Consider the following 19896-nt stretch of genomic DNA (forward strand, 5'->3'; position numbering starts at 1 on the left):
GCAGTCGGCCGGCCATGTCCGCTCAAAATGCGCAGAGGGTCCTCGAGACGGCGCAAAGAAAGAAGGGTTTTGGTTGGGTCGTGCTGTCAGATTCCGAAGTAGCGGACGTCCAAATATGTCCAGATATTTTAAGTGACCTTGGTTGGATGACCAAAATTGTTCGGACCGAGATTTGCGGTTGATTTGCTAATCCTCGTTGGAGTTTCCCCTCGACCTTTTTGCAAATGTATTAAGTACCCAAAAAAGTATGAAGTCCTCTCGTTACCACCGGCACTGGCATGTGGCTAGCGTTGTTGGATGTATCGTATTCTAAGTCAACACCCACATGAATGAAATATTAATGCTTGCTTTAAAATCCTCTTCTACCACAATACAATAAATATCAATATAAAAATATGATGTAAAATGGACGTATCAGCCTTTTCGGTAACCTCACAAGGAAAAGGGGTTCCTGTTCATTGAACAGCTAAGATAGGCAGAACTAGCCGTGACAAATCGGTGGATCCCCCCCCCCCCCCCACCCCCAAGGTGATATAGGCTGATTCGAGACAAAGTACAGTAGGTGCAGTCGCCAAAGATTGGCTGGCAGAGCATCCGTCAGAGTGGCTGCCCTAACGAAGTTGTACCCGGGGGGCTTGATTCTAGAGCTACACTGTGCGGCGGTGGTCAAAGACCTCACGTCCAATGAGCCAGTGTCCTCGGAGTGCTTACCACTGATCCATGATATTAAGTGCATGTTCGGCAACGAACCGCTCCAGCTGCTCCGCTCCGCTCGGCGCTGAAATGCAAAGCGGCAGAATGGCAGCTTCACCAAAATGAACTGCGCTCCGCTCCGCTCCGCCACTTCAGCTCCACGGAGTTGGGAGCCGGAGTGTTCCCGAACGGGCCCTAAGCTCATGCAGAAATGGTTCAAGTCTACGGTGGTGATTGCTGTTAAACGCGGCCGCAATGGCCTAGCCAATTCCTTAGCGGCTCTGACAAAGACAAAAGGCAACCAGGACAAAATCGATAACATCTCGGATGATGTACGTGAGCTATGGCTCGCTGAATGTACCCATAACTCTGAATGATGTTTATTCAGGTTATTCTAAAAAGAATTAATGTGTTGTCTTATTTCATCGTTATAGCTTAGGGGCCGCCAACCAACTTTATGTTCCGTTTCCAATGATGTGTATACTAAAAGCACACACTCAAAACATAGTTTGTCATCTAATCATAATGTAATTAACACCAAAATCCTTATTAGAGGCGCGTGTCCTTTCAAACACATATCAAGATAAAGACCATAGGAAGACACACACGAACAAGATCGAACAATAGAGGATTATCATGACATAGGAAGATAATGATCTTCTCAAGTGTCGCTCTCCGGCATCTGCATTTTCGGGAGGGGCTTCGCCTCAAGGGAGACAAGTGTCACACATCCCATGCTACCGCCTATGAAAATGAGGTCACCCACTAAAAAAATATAAAAAAAACGGGAAAATTTGTGGGACATGAAGGTAAGTGTGTATGTGTTATTGGGCCCACCTATCTTCGCATCGTGACCAAAGGCAATGAGGCGATGATGTTTGTCAAGGTCCAATGTCAACCCTATCTGTTGGTGTCGTGACGTGAGAAGATCACGTCGTACTCAAGCGCCGCTTTACGATGAGTGTCACGCCTCCCTTGCTAAAGGCGACGAGAAGGAGCTATCCGGATACAAAATAAACAAAAAGGGTAGTTGGGATGGGTATGAGCTGGCTATGCAGCAAAAGCGCGTGTGTGTAAGGGATGCTGAATGAAAGCTTTTGTGAACACCTCGCCTCTTCCCCGCGTTCTCATCCTGTTCAGCGTCTCTTCTCTCCCCGAATTCTCCAGTCCCTGATACAAATCAACGCGATCTCATCATAGACGAGGCACTACAAGTGCTCATCCTTACTCTAGAAACCTTCGCCACATCAGTCGACCCCACGTTTTGATTGCGGTTGGCTGCGAAGGTGAGCGAGGGGAAGGCGGTGCAGATGAATCGGTTGGGCGGCAGTGGCATTGGCGGCGCCGATGTGCCACCGCTGCAGCATCAGCGGAGGGAGGATGTGATGGGCCTTGGCGATCCCATGCTAGTGGCGCTGCGCAACAATTACCGCCAGAGGATGTAAGTGCTTTACTACTTCTATCTCCGTAGAAATTTATGTAGGATGTGGTGGTGCCCACTAGTTATTCAATCAGGGGTTTCAAGTGTATATATGCACTGAATTAGAATCAACTTTCACACAGCACCGAGATTGATAACCTTCCTTTTTCTCAAAAAAAAGATGGTTGATAACCTTCCCTTATTTTGCAAGGTCTTGTTTGACATAATTTCCAAAACACGCGAGGTGGGGGCACATGAAAGCCTTCTTTATTTGATTCTATTTCCTTGTTCTTGAATTGCCAGAATGGAGCATGCACGATGGGAGGTAACTGCGAGATTATATGAAGGAAAGAGGGTACCTGCTGACTGGCAGCGGGGGCTGCCGGAACTTGCTAGGCGGGTCGAGAAAGTCTTGTTTGAGAAACACCCAAACAAGGTGCGCTCTGTTTACTTGTTCTTTTGTACGTATGTACCCCTCGTCCATCTCTTGACTAGGAAGGTAATGTTAGGAATAAGCATCTTTTTACTTATTCTTTTGTATGTAAGTATATCCCTCGTCCATCTCTTGACTAGGAAGTAATGTTAGGAATAAGCCACCGTGGTAGTGATCAGTGTGCGTGTGTGTGCGTGCTGGTCGAACCGGGCGCTGGTGAGTGGCCTCGTCGTGTCCATAGGCGTGTGTGTGTGCGCGCGCGTGCTGGTCGAGCCGGGCACTGGTGCGTGGCCGTGTCGTGTCCGTAGGCGTGCGTGTGTGCGTGTTGTGGTGGTGCGTGAGCTAGGCTCGTGTTCGAGTCCGCCAGCGTAGGGCTAGGTCGTTGACGTAGATAGAGGGGTGAGCGTGGCGATCTGTTGCGGGCCCGCCGCGTCATGCACACGTGGGAGCGCGTCGTGGGCACGGCCAGAGCGACCGAATCGCGCGCTCGAGTGGGTAGGAGGCGTGAGGGTCGTGCCCTAGTACTGGCGCGGGTATAAAGCCCGTGTTCTGGGACATGAATTTTTACTAACTCTATGCGCACACAACTGAAATCGCTGCCACTCATCAAGCGTGATGTCCAATCGACATGGGCCACCATCGTGTCAGCCATGCAAGTCCTTTATATTCTTTGTCAGAAGTGGCTGCATTCATCACGTTTTGAGATGGTAATACTAGACTGCAATACTTTTTAATTGGGCGCCTAACCAACCTGGATGCTAATTAAGATCTCACATTCAGAATTAATATTTTGGGATTCCTTTCTTTCACACACCACGAACTAACAATCACACTGTGTATATAAAGTTCTTCTATTTTTTATGGCAAAGTTCAGAAACTGTGTTAACAAAGTTCTTCGGCTTCAGATAAAATTTCTAGCAAAGTTCTTTAATATTTCTAACAAAGTGCGGACCTACAATCTATAAAGTTCTTCACTGTTTCAAAAAAAATATTTTTCAAATGTATCCAAACCAGATCTTGTTCTAAAGGGCTTGGCACCACGAATTCAAATATGTAAAAAGTTTAAAAAACGCAATTTTGCTTTGAAAGATATGAATCATCTAAATTGTCAGAGCAAAATAAAAGGTGATTTAATTAGAAGGGAGAGGGAAGATAAAGTAGGCATGCATGTGTCAGTATGTGCAGCGTGTGTGCAGGGAGAGAGAGAGGAAAGAAACATGCACATGCAAGGGGCACGCATCCACATGAATAAGCAATGCTAGGGATTCGTGTTGTGCGCGCAAAGCGTTAGGATTCACCATATTCGCGTGTTCTGTTCGTTGTAACGGCAGGGTGCCGGAGTTTGAACTTGAGAAGAAACGCTGTCTATGCAGCGAGGCTTTCGTCGCCGAAAACCACCACTGCCCCCTCTTTCTTCTTCCTCCGTTCGAGCACGAGTGTGTGAGAGAGAGAGAGCTAGGGTTTAGACCCGACATGTAAATCGCTGTCTCATCATTTTTTCTGATGATATCACCTTTCACCTGTTGTTTCGGCAGTGGGAGTACTGCAACATGACGAATGGACCAGTTGAGCCACATTTCGAGTTTGCTGTGACCTCGCTTGCTCAGATTCAGAGGCAGAGAGCATCTTCCACTGCGTATGCTCATGGGGGCATGATACCGGCACCTGGTGTCACGCAAGGTGCTTACTACAAATCGTTGAATGTTTTTTGTGGCAGACAACAACATCTGCTGCAATAATCCTGGTTCTCCATCCAGTTACCTCACTGCAATTTGCACATGATGTTTTATTTACTGAGCTTCTGCAATTAGCTTAAAGATCAAAGTGAAATTTTAACCTTAAAGATCCACCATTAGGAATTAGCTTGACGTATCTTCTTCCTTCAGACTCTTAATTTCCCTTTTGCTTAGCATAACGTATGAACCAGAGCAGAGCTGAGATATCAAAATGTTCACTGTCAGTGACCATCTATATGCTATTAATCTTATATAGAGCATTATGCTAGCTAGTGTGCCCTGTAAATCATGCTTCCAATTTATTAGCTTGGTTTGCGTTGCTTTCTTTCCAGGGGATACCTCCAACGAGCTTGTGAACACACTACTATCTCTGGGGATAAACTCTAGCGATGACCACTCAAAAGTGTCGAACAGCAACTTGGTAAGAACACTACACTGGACTTCACCCATGGTAACGTGTTACGCTAGTTTTATCAGCTCATCACTACTACCTATATATGGAAACGCAGGCAATCCGTGCACCTGTTAAGAAGGAGGTCTCAGAGGAACCAAAGTTCAGCTGTCCATTCTGCTTCGACGAGCTGGTCGATGCGTCATCAACTATCTGCGGCCACATCTTCTGCCACAAGTGCATCAAGTTCTCCGTCCAGGCTCAGAACAGGTGCCCTGCCTGCTGGAGGGGACTCACCATGAACAGCTTCCACCGCGTCTACCTCCCTGCTACCATGGACTAAACTGATCCAGCCCTTCTCGTCGCTGGCATTTCATCATCCTATCTGAACTATTATTCACAGGGTTATCGTTACCATTCAACTATTGGTACTCGGGGGGCGTGTTACCGATCTGCATCCGCCGCTTGTAATAAACCGTAGTCTCTTCCTGTGGGAAATCAAAACCTGTGCTTGGCACCTTGAAAATATATATTCTGATCGTTAAGGTATATTTGGTTGTTTGCGCGCTCTGCAGTATGGCCTGACACATATTTGAAGATTTGGTCTTGCGTTGTCACCTTTTTTTGAGTCTCACAAGTCACAACCTTATTAATTGGCAATAGTTCTGGAGGTACAAACGCTGAGTGGCGGAGGGCCAAGCCATACATATGGAGGCTGGGGGTGCCATAGATAGCAGAACGAGCATAAGGCCACCTCGGAGAACTCACTTAGCATAAGCCATACATGGAGCTTCCTTGTTGCACTCACTTGCATAAGGCTACCGAGGAGAACTCCGAGGCTTGCGCCTTCTCTTCTCATATGATTTGTCCATACTGACAGAACCAGAATCCCTTGTCACCAGTTGCCTCCCTTGTCAGCACCTCCACAGGTGCCCTCATGTCCTGCTTGGTCTTCTCACCAACTGCACCTGACTGCTCCATCAATGAATCAGTTTTGCGGTTAGTGGCGAGAGATTGAGTAATCTTTCGGTCTTCATAGGCTTCTATCTTGATGAAATTCAAACTGCTGTCCCTCTTGCAAATATCATCCAAATTTTGGTTGAGCATCTTGATGCGGGTGCCGATGTCGCGAGCGTGGAGGGGATTCCACATGAAAAAGAGCAGAGGGTTGAGGCACCCCCTGTCCTTGGTTTGACCTTGCTCCATGGCCTTGAGCTGACATAGGTCGATGATGTCAGTGGCAAGGTACATGGCACGCTTCAGTTGCCCCACCTACCCCCGCATATTCTCATCGATGATGTTCATCCAATCAGCATCAGCAAGGAAATTTTTGAGGTCCCCAAGCTTGATGCCCAGGTATTTGATCCCATTGGACACACCGATTAGCATGGCCACCTCCTCTTTGGCCATCTCGGCGAGCATGCTGGTCACGTAGGATGCCAAAGCATCTCAGAACCCCCGCCATTGGTTGCAGGGTTCGCTCAGGTTTGACCTAGTACTGACAACAAGCACGCAAATAAAAATTAGTCCTCTGTATAGCTTGCCCTGAGAGAAGTGGTGGTGAGCACCGAGTGGTACTTGCAGACTTGCTCCAGTGGAAAAAGCTAGGTAGATACCCCTTGCTATGTGAGAAGTAGTAGTGGTGAGGGAGTTTTTCTCAGACAGATAACGGCCAGTAAGTTAGATTTCCCTGTGAAAACAAAACACTCACCTAAGTCAGATCGTTTGCTTTGTTATCTGAAACCTGAAACTAAACTGGAGATGATTGTAAAACATGAATATACCAGATAAATCAGGTGCAACGGCATCTAAACTTCATGTGACTGTTGAAAAAACAACACAGACACATCGCATTGTCATAACAACATAAGATGCCATGGTCCAAGGATCCCATCGGACTAAATTGAATTATTCATCTGATCTCTCTCTCTACTCTGCTTGCTCACTCGACTTGGAGTCTTGGACTCACCTCAATAAACAGCTGCATGCCGCTTCAGACAGAATGACCAAGTTCAGCAACAGACACTCGGTGGATTCTGAACCACCGCATGTCGTTAAACGATAGCCATCTAGTATATGTGGTTGTTTGGTATATCATCAGTTTCATCGAGTTAATTGTCAGCTCACACATCACAGTATATTAGAATAGCAAAGCAAAGAAGTAGAACCACCCACCTTTCTGTTGGCAATACAAATTGAAATTACTAGCTGAATGTTAAGGTTAATACGGAAGAACCGCTGAGCCTTTCTATGCAAATTAATTACTAGCTGAACGGTGAGGTTGAATAATACTACAGCTTCACAGAACTTCACTACTCTTGGTTCATTATCCAAGAAATACCAACAGCCGTACTGTGGATTTTGCAGAATACATTGTGACTTCTGGCTACAAATACAAGGGCACCACTTGACTGCTAAAGGTAGTAGGATGAACGTTCCAACTTGGTAACGAGACATTCCTATCCTTCTTCCAATCTTTACCTATTAATAAAGCGGCTATCGCTTCTGGTCGTCCGTCATTAAAATTACCCTTCAAGTTGGTTAAAATTACCCACCAATGCCACCCGTAAGTGGAAAAACGATTCGTTTTTTTGGAACAAAAACGTCACCTCATTCGTTATTTTATACGGGCGCGACGAGTAGGGGTCACAAAATGAGGAGCAGCGGAGTGGTTGGCCGATCGCTCTTTTATCGGTGAGACCAGGGTTCGATCCCCAACTTCCACAATTTTTATCTTTCTTTTCTCACACATGTCCTACTCATGTATGCGTTTATGGGCCGGCCCATGTGTGGGGCTTCACTCCCCTTGAGTTTTTTCATTTTTCATTTTTGTCTTTTCTTTTCTCATTCTGTTTTCTTTCTTCTTTCATCTTTAAATTAATTCTGGATTTTAATATTCTAAAAGTTGTGAGTTAAAAAATTAATTCTGGAAATAAGTCTGATAAAAAAACAGAAAATATATGTGAATTCAAACATGTTTAGAAAATCATTAAAAGTTTGCACATTCAAAAAATGTTGGTGGTTTTGCAAAACTGTTCGCAAAATTATAAAAAAAAACACAATTTGTAAAAAATGGTCGGTAAATAAAATCATGTTCATGATTTTGAAAAAATGAACGTGTATTCAAAACATATTCAGGAATTTGGAAAAAAATGTCCTTGAAATTTTAGAAAATGTTCACAATAATAATAATAAATAGTTGTTTTTTTAATTTTGTTCCCCAATTTAAAAGAAAGTTCATCAATTCAAAAAATGTTTGTCGAGTCAAAAAATGTTAATCAATACGAAACCAGTTCATACATTCAAAAAAATTGTAAACAAAACTAATGTTCATGAATTTTTTGAAAAAATCAAAAATTAAAAAAAATATTTGTCGTTACGAAAAACTGTTCACTGATTCAAAAGTATTTTATGTTTAGGATTTGGTTAGTCTTTCGAAAGTCTTTATATGTCTTGGCGTTGGGAGTAGCTCGTGGTCAATGAGATTTGTTTTTAAAGTTTTAAACGTTCCCTTGCGCAACATAGTGACAAGTGTGGCATGCACTGGCAAACTCATAGCCTTGGAATTTATCACGTCGAGTGCATTGTGATCACGTGAACATCGCGGCCATCATCGGCTAAGGTGAGAAAAAAATAGCAACATGGTGAACCACTATGTGAAAATAGAGTGCACTCATATATCAGGATATTGAGTCATACTTATTTGGTTAGCCATAATTTTTTGTCTCCCGTTGCAACGCACAGGCATATTTGCTAGTTAAAGTCAAAATTCCTATGGGAAATAAAAATCATGATTCTTAAAGGATGGGGGTGACCTTAATGACGATGGCGGTGAGGAAAGTTGCTGGAGCGGCGGGCGTACTGCTCCGAGAATTTGTCCGGGCCGGCCTTCTCCTCGGGTTGGCTGCTACAGAAAGAAACTGCCTCAGAGATGGTCGCCGGGACGCTAGGGTTTCGCGGAAGCGCGGCCGGCAGAGGGCATGTGATGCCCTTGGTGGCTTGCATCGGCGTCGTCGCAGGATCCGGCATCGCCACGCCCGGATGAAGCCGGAATTGCTCCTCCCGTCGAAAAAATCCAGCTTTTCCAAGGGAGTACGGGACATGGATGGCGGAGCTTTTGAGAAGGGGACAGGGACGGGGGCTGCGGCGAGGAGAGAAGGAATCGGGAGCGAGGAGGAGGACGTCGAGACGCGAGGAGGTGATTGCGGGAATTTTTTCCAAAAAAAACAACAAAGGGACGTCGCGACGGACAAAAAATGCCACTCGAAGGAATTTTAGGAGCCTCCTTAACTCCTTTTCGAGATCACTCCTTAGCGAGAGAAATACAGGAATTCGCTCCACGCAGGGGTCGAACTACTGCGACCCGGACCATTTGGACACTGCCCTGTTCTCGTTTTATATCCTTCATTCATCAATACACCTATAATATTGAGTCTGTTCCGTATTTTTGTCGTCCTCTGTTCTATTGCTAGCCCGGTCCATATTGTGGGCTTCATTTACTTTTGGATGTAGCACATACGGTGACTACGTAAATTTCAAGATGACATGTTGGCTCAATCTTTTGGAGGTGCTCATAGAGGTAGGGTGTGCGTGTGTGTGTTTATAGGGGTGAGTATATGAGCGATTGTGTCTGTATTAATATTAAAAAAATATACTTTTGGATGACTTTTTGATCAAGTTCTTGTTGCGTGGAGGTTGTTTTGAACTTTCGGTTTTTTCTAGAGAAGAATCTTTTGCTTTTGGTTTTGGATTACGTGCACCGATCGATGATGATGTTGCTTGCTTTCTTTTCTTGATCTATTAACTAGCACATATGCCCGTGCGTTGCAACGGGGAAAATTGATGTTTTGCACAAGCATAATGTCCCATAGCATTGGATTCATTATGAAGAACATGTTGCAACGCAACATCGTCCTTCTACAAAATGAACATAAAAAATACGTCGCAATTTAGTCGTGTTCATATTTTCTTTGCGGGGCGTAATGTCCCACTGATTTCATTTAAATACAATCTCTTTTTAATGGCATTTAAGTATGATCCTTTCATTAATTACCATGAAGTCCTTACCCGTTTTAGTCGGGAATCAAATCTTTCTTTTCTAATTTAGTAGCCCCAACACATTAAGGCTTATAGATCCTTTCTTTTAATTATCCTACCTTTTTACCTCAAATCCTTGATGTAGGATTTATTAATACCATAATCTTTCTAATAGTTATTCCACCGATTTACCCATAATCCTTTCTTTAATTAGCCACATTCATTTAAATATTATATTTAAGCCCACAATCCTTTCTTTATTAGCTCATTCGCTTAATTAGCTCTCCCTAAACATGAGCCTTGGACCTCACCCTTCCCCATCTACAGGAACGAAGGGCGATTTGTGCGAACCCCGGGCTCTCCACCTCGCCGTTGCCGAATCGGCGGCTCCCTCGCCCTCCGCCGGACGCTCCGGCGACGGGAGGACGGGGGAGGCCCGATTTGCAGTGTGTACATAGTGTAGGAGTGCCTAGGGAGCCAGCCGGTGGCGTCGTGGAGGCAGCGGTGTGACTGGATCAGCTTTTTGCAGGTGTTGGTCTCCCCTTTGACAGCGAAGTTCAGGTGGAGCTCCGCCGTGGACCAGCTCCTTTCTTCGTGCTCGCTGCTCGGTGGAGAGGCCGTGCACGGTTCCCCCGTGCCGGAGATCGAGGGATGGCGGTTCCGGCGGTTGAAGATCTGGAGAAGGAAGGCGATGTTGAGCAGTGCGACGACGACGATGGCCATGGATGTAGACCCTCAGGGACCGTTGATCAGAGACTTTCCGTTCCGCCCAGGGGCTGCTTCGATCCAAGGCGTCAGCGAGCGGCGAACGGCGCGTCACCGGCTCGTCCACGGCGCCGGCGTAGTCGGGTTGCAGAGGGGCTTGGTTGTAATTTCCTTTTCTGTGTGAGCCTTTCAGTAATTTGGCCGTTTTAATATCAACTCATTTTCTCACAAAAATAAATAAATAAACATGATGACTGCCACTCGTATATTTAGAGTGAGTTGGGATTAGTAAATATGGAAGGTGCATAAGTCTTTGGTTGTTACATCTAAGAGATAGACAGGAGGTCTTGTGTTCAATTCCCACAATGTTGATTTATTTTGACCCAATTATTTTTCGCGGTCTTTCTATGAAAGCCCATAAAAGGCCCATCAACATACAAGTAGCTGGTCCAGATCGCTTAACGTGTGTAAACTAAATATAAAGGACTAAACCAAATTAAGAATATCTATTCCCTTTAATAGTAGGTATAGATTTTAAACTGATTTCTTGTTCTTCTTGACAAATATCATCATCTCAGGCATGTGCTTTAGTTATCTAGTGTAAAAAACGGTCTTATATTATGAGACGGAGGAAGTAGTTAGCTTGCGGGTGTTTGTGTAATACAACCGCACGACAAAGCTCGGGGCAAGCGACGTGTTCTTCAAGCAACACCCACAAACAACACCTTTACTTGGGTATATCAAGCAAAAACCTATGTCATATGTACAGATGGAACCAGACACTATCTCTATTTTGTTCTTCCACTTTTCTCTCAGACTATGTGCTACAGGAAATATGTAAAAATTAATACAATCTCAAATGCAATGCAAGGGTTCCCTCGATAGCATCATATGAAATCCTGGTCTTGGTCGTCGCCTTGCAGGGAGTTGTCTCTGTCAAGCATCCACTTGGTCATGTTGGCCTTGTGCACAAGCCGGATTAACGCCTCCACCACCTCTGACATCGGCGGCCCGAATTCTAGTTCAGCCTGCAAGCACACACATTTTGATAGGATCAGTGATAAATAGATAAACAATTACTTGCATCAAAAAAGCAATCTAACTATACATAATCAGCTAGCTTTTGCGGTGGTTACAGTGGGAGATGAGGTGGCTTGGAGGCGCACTCGGTGGATGGACTTGGCGGGGAGCTGCGAGAGGAGGTCGGTTTTCGTAGGATGGAGGCGGCGGTTAGCTCAGGTGGCGGGAAGAGAAAGGACATAGAAGCAATAGGGGAGAGGGGATGCGAGCGTGCTAACCCATGAGACGAGGGGGCCAGACGTGCGAAGGCGCTAATGAGCAATGGCGGATGGCCTTCGCTTGTTAGGCGGCGATGGATGGACATCCTACTTTTTTTTCCAAAGCAAACGCTCCCCCAATAAAAAAGGAAAAATGGACGCCTGTATGTCGACACGAAGCGACAGCGGCGGAGCAGAAGCGCCTTTTTCTTTTAGGTAAAAGAAAGAGCGGAAGCAAACACTTCCCACAAGAAAAATGAAGCGGACGCCTCTTTTATTTTTCACGGCGGCGGCGGCGTCTGTGAGAGAGCGGGCTTTTTTTAGCGCGTGGGTGTGGAAGCGGCCGGGCAGAACGAAGGAAGCAACAATGGTGACGGTGTCTGTGGGAAAGCGGGCTTTTTTTAGCCCATGGGAGTGGAAGCGGCTGGGCGGAATGAAGAAAGCGGATGTGGGAAGCTGGGAGCCTTTGAATCAGGCCAGCTCATTACTGTAGCTACAACGCGAGAGTATTTTCCCTACGGTTTTGCTTATCTGTTTTCGCTGTTTGCAGCGGTTTACGTGGGTTTTCTCTGGTTTCCTTTTCATTTCTTTTTTTCTTTGGCTTTCTTTCAGTTTTTATATTTCTTTTCGGTTTATTTTATTTTCTCTGTTTTTCTTTTTCCTTTTTCATTTTCTAACACACATCTACTTTTTTTCACACACAATGTACATTTTTAGTATACATCACCAATATTATTTATACAAGTTTAACATTTTTACAAATACATGGTTAACTTTTTTTTTCCAAATACATGTTTTGATGTCTATTTTTCATACATATTGTACATTTTTTGTATGCATCTGAAACATTATTTGTATACATGTTTAATATTTTTCAAATACACCATTAATTTTTTTTTAAATATACATGTTTTGATGTCTGCTTATTTCCGATATTCCTCTTCTAAGTCTTTCTTTAAAGTCCTATATTCGTTCTCTGGGTTTCCATATTCGTTTTCTAGGCTCCCATATTCGTCGAGAATCTCCGCCCTTCTTCCACTCCGTCCCGTTGTATACTTTTAATATACATATGAAATAATTTTTGATACACATTTAACACTTTTCAAATACATGATTAACATTTATTTCAAATATATGTTGTGATGTCTACTTTTTTCATACACGTTGTACATTTTGTACACATTAGGAACACTTAATTATACACATATAGCATTAGATACATGATTAACATTTTTTAAAATAGATGTTTTTGACATCTATTTTTTTCTACATGCATGTTACACATTTTTGTATAAATCAGAATCATTTTTCTATACATGTTTGGCAATATTTTTACAGTGCTACAACACTTTTAAAACAATGAAAACTTTTAAAAATATAAAGCAAAAAATGATAAAAAAAACACCAGGGAAAAATATGTGAAAAAACTGGAGAAGAAACGAAAAAAACACAAGAAAAGACGATCTGCAAAAATAAGACTGTGCATGGCAGATGTGCGTGTGTGCTCCGAATCTTGGGGATCATGCATGGTGCTTCCACCAATTAGCACAATCTCAGCAATCAGCTCCTTCTTCTTGCCCAATTGAGCCTTTCTCATGTCACTGTCCACCAATGCCATAACTTCAAGGAACAAGTCATGGTTTCATGAGAGTCATGGTTCAGTTCCTCAAACTCGGCCCGCGCGTCCTAGAGTAATTACTAATTAGGCTTAGGTTGATTAGTTAGTCAAAGTCCTCCCTCTGTACGTAGTGTAGTCGTATTGGAGTTTGCTGTAGTTGTCTGTTAGCGGTATACTAGTCCATAAAAGCATAACCCCTCTCGCAGCTCCAACAAACGCCGTCCCAGGAAGTCAGCCATTGTGCAACCTGCGCCAAATCCAGGTATTTGTTCTCTCTCTGACTTTTGCTTTCGCCTTCTAGGTTTCGACGGCTTTCAGTATTTCTTCGTCATCGTTTGAGAAACAAGATTCGGGCCCCTTCTTTCTAGTCTCCCAACCTGTGGCGTGTTCCCCCCTTAGACCTTTTGATCTCTCCGATCTGATTAGGGTTTAACATCCTCGCGAACCGTCAAAATTGTTTTGTACCTCCGCATTGTGGCAATACATACGGTAGTCCCAACACATACGCATGGTTTTTGTATACCTGCCTGGCAGTAACTGTGTTGATCTAGGTTAATTAGATATCTTGTCCATTATGCCCTTTTTGCTAAGGCGCCATGATTAATTTCACTTGCAGACCAATACAGTAGGAGACAAGAGGAAGGGGCAGACCAATATGGGCAACGCCGGGAGCACAGGTATCTTTCTCTGCACAATTCAAACTTCAGACTATATGTACTTCAAATAGCTTTAAATTGAGGAAGCTCTTGCCCTCGTCACCATCACGTTGATGAACTGAATCCCTGTGAATGCATCACATTGTTGGTCGCAATGCTTATTCATTAGAGCCAATAGTAGATAGTACTATCTATACATGCAAAAGTGGCCTCCTGTATTAAAAAAAAACAAGGGAAAAAACGCATGTTCTGTCGTTTGTGTACCCTGACTAGTGACTGGTGAAGTGGTAACTACTGCAATATATTAGTGGCCACTTCTAACAAATCACTGTATGCAAGATTCTCATTCATATAATTTTAACATAGACAATTATTCTGTACCCTTACATTTTCCCAAGGAAATATAATTTTGAGTTGTTGCCTCCTTTGGTGAAAATTTCAGCTCCTGCAAGTTTAGGAGAGACCCATGTTCCACATTTAAAATGGAAGGTTCATGACTTCTCAGCGCTACTTGAGACGAACGCTGCATCGGCGGTCTCCTCTGCTTTTGAATGCTCTGGGTACAGGTGGTACGTATGCATCATACTCGCAATAGCAACACAGAATTAACGTATTAGATGTATAAATATCATCTGGGTTTTCCTAGTGGAGAAAGTAACTGTCTGTTAACTAAATACCTAATATTTCGGGGTGTTGATTATTCAGAAATCATGTTTCAGTCAGGTTGAAATAGCAACCACAATCTCACAACCCCATATAAACAGCCAGACGATGAAGCTGGATATATATAGGATGCATCAAGTGAAGATATTAAGCTTGATTCAGTTATGACTTGTATAGACTTACTTGGTTTCCTTCAATTCCCATCCCAGGTTCCTGCGAGTGACTCCAAAGCACAAACAAGGTGTTATGGGAAATCCATATGTGGCTCTTTCTCTCGAGATATACCACGCATGGTTGGAGCAAGTTCACACAGTGCATGCAGTATTCGAGTTGTCAATATTCAACCATTCAAAAGGAGAGTATTGTGGATGCAAAGGTATATAGACTCGTGAATGTGTTTCTTCAAGTACATCCATCCAATTTCCCCGCAAAAAAGAGTGCATCCATCCTATTAGCTGGGAGTCCATACACAGTCTTGTGTGCATCACAAGTTTGAGCTATAGATTCCATCATTACAAATCAATACCTACAAGTTCTGTAACATAATCAATTGCTTTTTCCATTAGCAAGTCGCTTCATATTTTCTTTGCTGTTAAGTTTGTCCGTCGACCTTCTGTACTGTGCGTCACACACTTGAGATTATTCTTCTGATTGGAACAACGTTCCAAAGTACACATGCATGTTCTCTTTTACTTTGATGACCTCTCCTTAAATGCTAACCAGGGGGAAAGCTGATTAAATGTTTTATTTCGCGGAAAAGTTGATTATATGTTATTTGGGATATTTTCATCTTACATACAAGTTCTTGTTTCTCTAATTTTCTAACTTTTACCTAAACACTGCTAGCTACAACTTCTTCGTTTTCTAATCTTCTATAAGTTCTAACCTTTACCTAAATACAGCTAGCTACAACTTTGATGTCAAGAATACCTACTCGAAGCCGCATTGCTTGATTCCTCTTCAGGAGCTACTGAAATCATCTGCTTTTCTAGTTGATGATAGCTGTGTCTTTGGTGTGGAGATATTAAAAATCGATGTCTCTTCTCCTGAAAAGAAGGATGTTGTGGTTCAGAAGAAGGCTACCACAGTTCAGAATCTCTTTATCCAGAAGAAAGGGTTCATTAAAGGGACATACACTTGGACCATGGATAATTTCCTTGAATTGGACCTGAAGCACTCCGTCCGCTCTCCTACATTTGAAGTTGGCGGACTTAAATGGTATACATCTGGGTAGTTACATCACAGATGATTTATATAAATAGCATGCATGTGTTATCCAACATTTTAGCTTATATGTATCCTTTAGCTTATCAGTTCTTCAGATATTCCAACCGGATATTTTAGCTTGATCTCTAAGCGTGCAACCAAGATATTTACAGACATGGTAGCACATCCCAGTTTCAATCTTTCAATACAGAAGGATTTTTGCATGGCGTACAGAAAATTCAGGAACGAATTAGAAACAATTTAGTACTAAAATCTATGTTGGCGTATAAAATTTCATGGCTGTATGTTGTTTAGGAGGAAAAAAAATCCAGAAATTTCATTATCATAGTAGTGTCACATACCATATCAATTATTTTCTCGAATTGTTATTGTACTGTAGTCATGCTTTGCTTTGTTTTTTTTGTGTGTACAATTGTAATGCCACCAAGTTGTGGTCAAAGTTTCTGCTTTCAGTAACCAACCACTTTCCCGGGTACCCAATTAGTATATTTGAAGAGTCACTTCCCATTCTTGTCAACAGGTACATCCGTATGTATCCACGTGGTGACAAGCACAATAATGATTGCCTCAGCTTGTACTTATCCCTGGATGACTCGGTTGAGCTCCCTTTGGAGTCTGCCAAGGTGGTTGAATTGACACTATCCATCCTGAACCAAAAGAATGTGAAACACCGGACTGCAACTTCAGGTTCAGCTCTCCTTAGCAAGTATCAGTGCAGCTGATATGTGCGATTCAAGCAGCTAGTATATGTAACCTCATGATGATTACAATTGATCTTTACTTTTGTGGTGAATCGTAGGTCTCTGGGTATGTGGACAAGGACATAAATTAGTATGTGTACAGGGAATGGGATCGTCTGACTTCTTTGGACTCAAGGAACTCAAGGACCCGTCTGGAGGCTATGTTGTGGGATCGAGCTGCGTTGTGAAGGCAGATCTCACCATCGTCGGTTCATCCAATGATGGCTAGATCTTTACCTCATGGCCCGAAGAAGAAATAATGCACCTTCATCCTAGCAGTTAGAGTTGTATATATGAGATGGTGTTGTGAGCTTAACTGATGTTCTTATGTTCACAAGGAGTCCAGAAATGATTTCTAGGTATATTGTCTGTGATATTATATTATTTGGAAATACTTCAATGTTTGTCAGTTGATGAGTTCCGTTTGCATGTTGTGTGGTTCCATGATCCTATTTTCATGGCCTCATGCATTCAAACATCGGCCCACAAAAGGTTAACTGCCATTTGATTCTGCTTCCTTTCGATCCAATCGACCAAATTGAACTAGAAGTTTAGTTGACACGAAGTGTTGCATGGACATTTGCACTTGATTTGAAGCATGGAGCCATGAAAAGGACTAGGCAGAATACATGTTAAGAAATGATCTCTTAGTAACAATATCTCTCATCATATTTTTAGGTATATATCTTGTATATTGTAGATAATAATAAGAGATAACCCATTGTACATCACTAGCAGGTAGTGCGCGGCGGCACGCCACACTATGGTGATTGGTTCAAGAATTGTTTATGCGACTCTCAAAAAAGGTGAAATTTCTTTATGCTGAGTTTTTGAGAATTCATTGTGTATGCTTTAGGGATGCAAAAAACAGATAAGCTAGTTCTTTATTTAGAAATTTTACATAATGCAAACATAAATACAGAAACATGAAGGGGTGCGATTACTCGGTCGTGGCTTAAATCATGGTTCATGTATAGTTTTTAGTATTTCATCTGAACTTCTATTTTAGTTTTTCTGGTCGTTTTTGTTTTGAGGTTTTGTTGTGCAAATTAGTCAGACGGAGGTATGGGTGCAGTCTTGAATAAGCTTGACATTTCCCCACGTTCATGATTCATGAACCTAGCTACCGTACGAGAACGTGACTTGACTCTAACATTGTAAGGTACACACGAAGTTTACAATCCCTTTGACAAAAAGAATGGAACACTACTATGCCATTGACTGAACATTTCCTAGAAGTCAGGTGGGGCCTTGTCAGACAAATCCATACTATTCCATTGACTAAACATTTCCTAGAAGTCAGGATGCAGGCTAGGTGTGATGCGGCTGGACACCAAACACCTAAGGGGGTGCCAGCAACTCCCGGCCTGCCCACATGAGCCCGCCACAAACCCACAACCAACTGAGTTTCACCGATTGCAGCAACAAAGCATACGACAAACAACACTTTAGATGGTGCACAGCAGAATATACATTTGTTTCAGATAAACCTGATAGTAAACATCAACATAACATGAGGATAGCATTTTTCAAAAAAAGGAGGATGACCCTTGGCCTCTTCATCTTGGAGATGCATGCAACCACTTTATTAATTATTCACAAAGACCTTATAAAGCAATACAGAAATATGTCTAAATTCGCCATCTTGGCAATATCTGTCGCTACTCCTATCCATTGATGAAGGAGTGCAGAAAGTGTGAGCCGAATACCCAGACTTCTCATCTAAACCTTACTCGGTCATGGCTTAAATCATGTTCATGTATAGTTTTTAGTATTTTATCTAAACTTCTATTTTAGTTTTTCTGGTCGTTTTCGTTTTGAGGTTTTGTTGTGCAAACTAGTCAGACGGAGGTATGGGTGCAGTCTTGAATAAGCTTGACATTTGCCCACGTTCATAATTCATGAACCTAGCTACCGTACGAGAACGAACATTGTAAGGTACACACGAAGTTTATAATCCCTTTGACAAAAACAATGGAACACTACTATGCCATTGACTGAACATTTCCTAGAAGTCAGGTGGGGCCTTGTCAGACAAATCCATACTATACCGATGTCTACTACGCAATTTTATTCTTGTAGACACGTGTTGGGCCTCCAAGCGCAGAGTTTTGTAGGACAGTAGCAATTTTCCATCAAGTGGATGATCTAAGGTTTACCAATCCTTGGGAGGCGTAGGATGAAGATGGTCTCTCTCAAACAACCCTGCAATCAAATACATGAAATCTCTTGTATCCTCAACACACATAATACAATGGAAAATTGTATAGGTGCACTAGTTCGGCGAAGAGATGGTGATAAAAGTGTAGTATGAAAGGTAGAAATATATTTTTAGAATCTGAATAAATAAAAACAGCAAGATAACAAATAGTAAATGGGCACAAAAACGGTATTGCAATGCTTGAAAATGAGGCCTAGGATCCGTACTTTCGCTAGTGCAATCTCTCAATAGTGCTAATATAATTGGATCATATAACCACCCCTCAAAGTGCGATGAAGAATCACTCCATAGTTCCTATCTAGCGGAGAACATTAGACGGAATTGTTTATAGGGTACGAAACACCTCAAAGCTATTCTTTCCGATCAATCTATCCTAGAGATCGTACTAAAATAACACGAAGCTATTCTTTCCGATCGATCTAACCAAGAGTTCGTACTAAAATAACACCAAAGCAAATTCATATTCATAATATTCAGTCCAACACAAAGAACTTCAAAGAGTGCCCCAAGATTTTTACCGGAGAAACAAAGACAAGAATGTGCATCAACCCCTATGCATAGCTTACCCCAATGTCACCTCGGGAATCCGCGAGTTGAGTGCCAAAACATATATCAAGTGAATCAATACGATACCCCATTGTCACCACGAGTATTTAATTGCAAGACATATATCAAGTGTTCTCAAATCCATAAAAGTATTCAATCCGATAACAATGAAATCTCAAAGGGAAAAACTCAATTCACCATAACAAGATAGAGAGGGAAAAAACCACATGATCCGACTATATTAATAAAGCCTGCGATACATCAAGATCGTGACATCTCAAGAACACGAGAGAGAGAGAGAGAGATTAAACACATAGCTACTGATACAAACCCTTAGCCCCGAGGGTGGACTACTCCCTCCTCATCATGGTGGCCGCTGGGATGACGAAGATAGCCACCGGAGATGATTCCCCCCAACGGCAGGGTGCCGGAAAGGGTCTAGATTGGTTTTCGGTGGCTATAGAGCCTTGCAGCGGTGGAACTTCTGATCTAGGTTAACCCCGAGGGTTTTCGGAATGTTTGTGAATTTATAG

At 42.8% G+C, this 19896-nt stretch overlaps 2 protein-coding genes and 1 pseudogene across 5 annotated transcripts; 2 read left to right on the plus strand and 1 right to left on the minus strand.

The window, feature by feature from the left end:
* The first annotated feature begins 1721 nt into the window (after positions 1-1721).
* On the plus strand, positions 1722-5241 carry LOC125528478 (putative histone acetyltransferase HAC-like 1). Its single transcript, XM_048692947.2, has 5 exons — positions 1722-2134; positions 2417-2549; positions 4082-4226; positions 4615-4703; positions 4792-5241. The coding sequence occupies exons 1-5, from the start codon at positions 2004-2006 to the stop codon at positions 5014-5016; spliced, it is 723 nt and encodes a 240-aa protein (XP_048548904.2). The 5' UTR covers positions 1722-2003; the 3' UTR covers positions 5017-5241.
* A 287-nt stretch (positions 5242-5528) lies between these two features.
* On the minus strand, positions 5529-8702 carry LOC147981065 (putative disease resistance protein At1g50180; annotated as a pseudogene).
* A 5263-nt stretch (positions 8703-13965) lies between these two features.
* LOC125528477 (ubiquitin C-terminal hydrolase 12-like) lies at positions 13966-16888 on the plus strand. 4 transcript variants are annotated; one of them, XM_087517022.1, is made up of 6 exons: positions 13966-13987; positions 14409-14539; positions 14807-15005; positions 15532-15847; positions 16377-16543; positions 16656-16888. In XM_087517022.1, the coding sequence occupies exons 1-6, from the start codon at positions 13966-13968 to the stop codon at positions 16823-16825; spliced, it is 1005 nt and encodes a 334-aa protein (XP_087373148.1). In that variant the 3' UTR covers positions 16826-16888. The 4 variants fall into 4 exon arrangements, with proteins under 4 accessions (XP_087373148.1, XP_087373149.1, XP_048548903.2 ...); XM_087517023.1 differs by having other exon boundaries at positions 14409-14535; positions 14839-15005; positions 16377-16558; positions 16689-16888; XM_048692946.2 differs by having other exon boundaries at positions 14409-14535; positions 14839-15005.
* Positions 16889-19896: the final 3008 nt, after the last annotated feature.

This window comes from Triticum urartu, chromosome 3A, assembly GCF_056163025.1.
Source record: "Triticum urartu cultivar PI428250 chromosome 3A, HENAU_Tu73, whole genome shotgun sequence".
Taxonomy (NCBI): Eukaryota; Viridiplantae; Streptophyta; class Magnoliopsida; order Poales; family Poaceae; genus Triticum; species Triticum urartu.

Excerpts from the sequence above, each read along its gene's own strand:
- LOC125528478 (XM_048692947.2), top strand. The coding sequence starts at position 2,004 with ATGAATCGGTTGGGCGGCAGTGGCATTGGCGGCGCCGATGTGCCACCG. Across the intron at positions 2,550-4,081 it reads TTGAGAAACACCCAAACAAG|TGGGAGTACTGCAACATGAC; the intron begins GTGCGCTCTGTT and ends TTGTTTCGGCAG. Across the intron at positions 4,227-4,614 it reads GGCACCTGGTGTCACGCAAG|GGGATACCTCCAACGAGCTT; the intron begins GTGCTTACTACA and ends CTTTCTTTCCAG.
- LOC125528477 (XM_087517022.1), top strand. The coding sequence starts at position 13,966 with ATGGGCAACGCCGGGAGCACAG. Across the intron at positions 13,988-14,408 it reads GGGCAACGCCGGGAGCACAG|CTCCTGCAAGTTTAGGAGAG; the intron begins GTATCTTTCTCT and ends TGAAAATTTCAG. Across the intron at positions 16,544-16,655 it reads ACACCGGACTGCAACTTCAG|GTCTCTGGGTATGTGGACAA; the intron begins GTTCAGCTCTCC and ends GGTGAATCGTAG.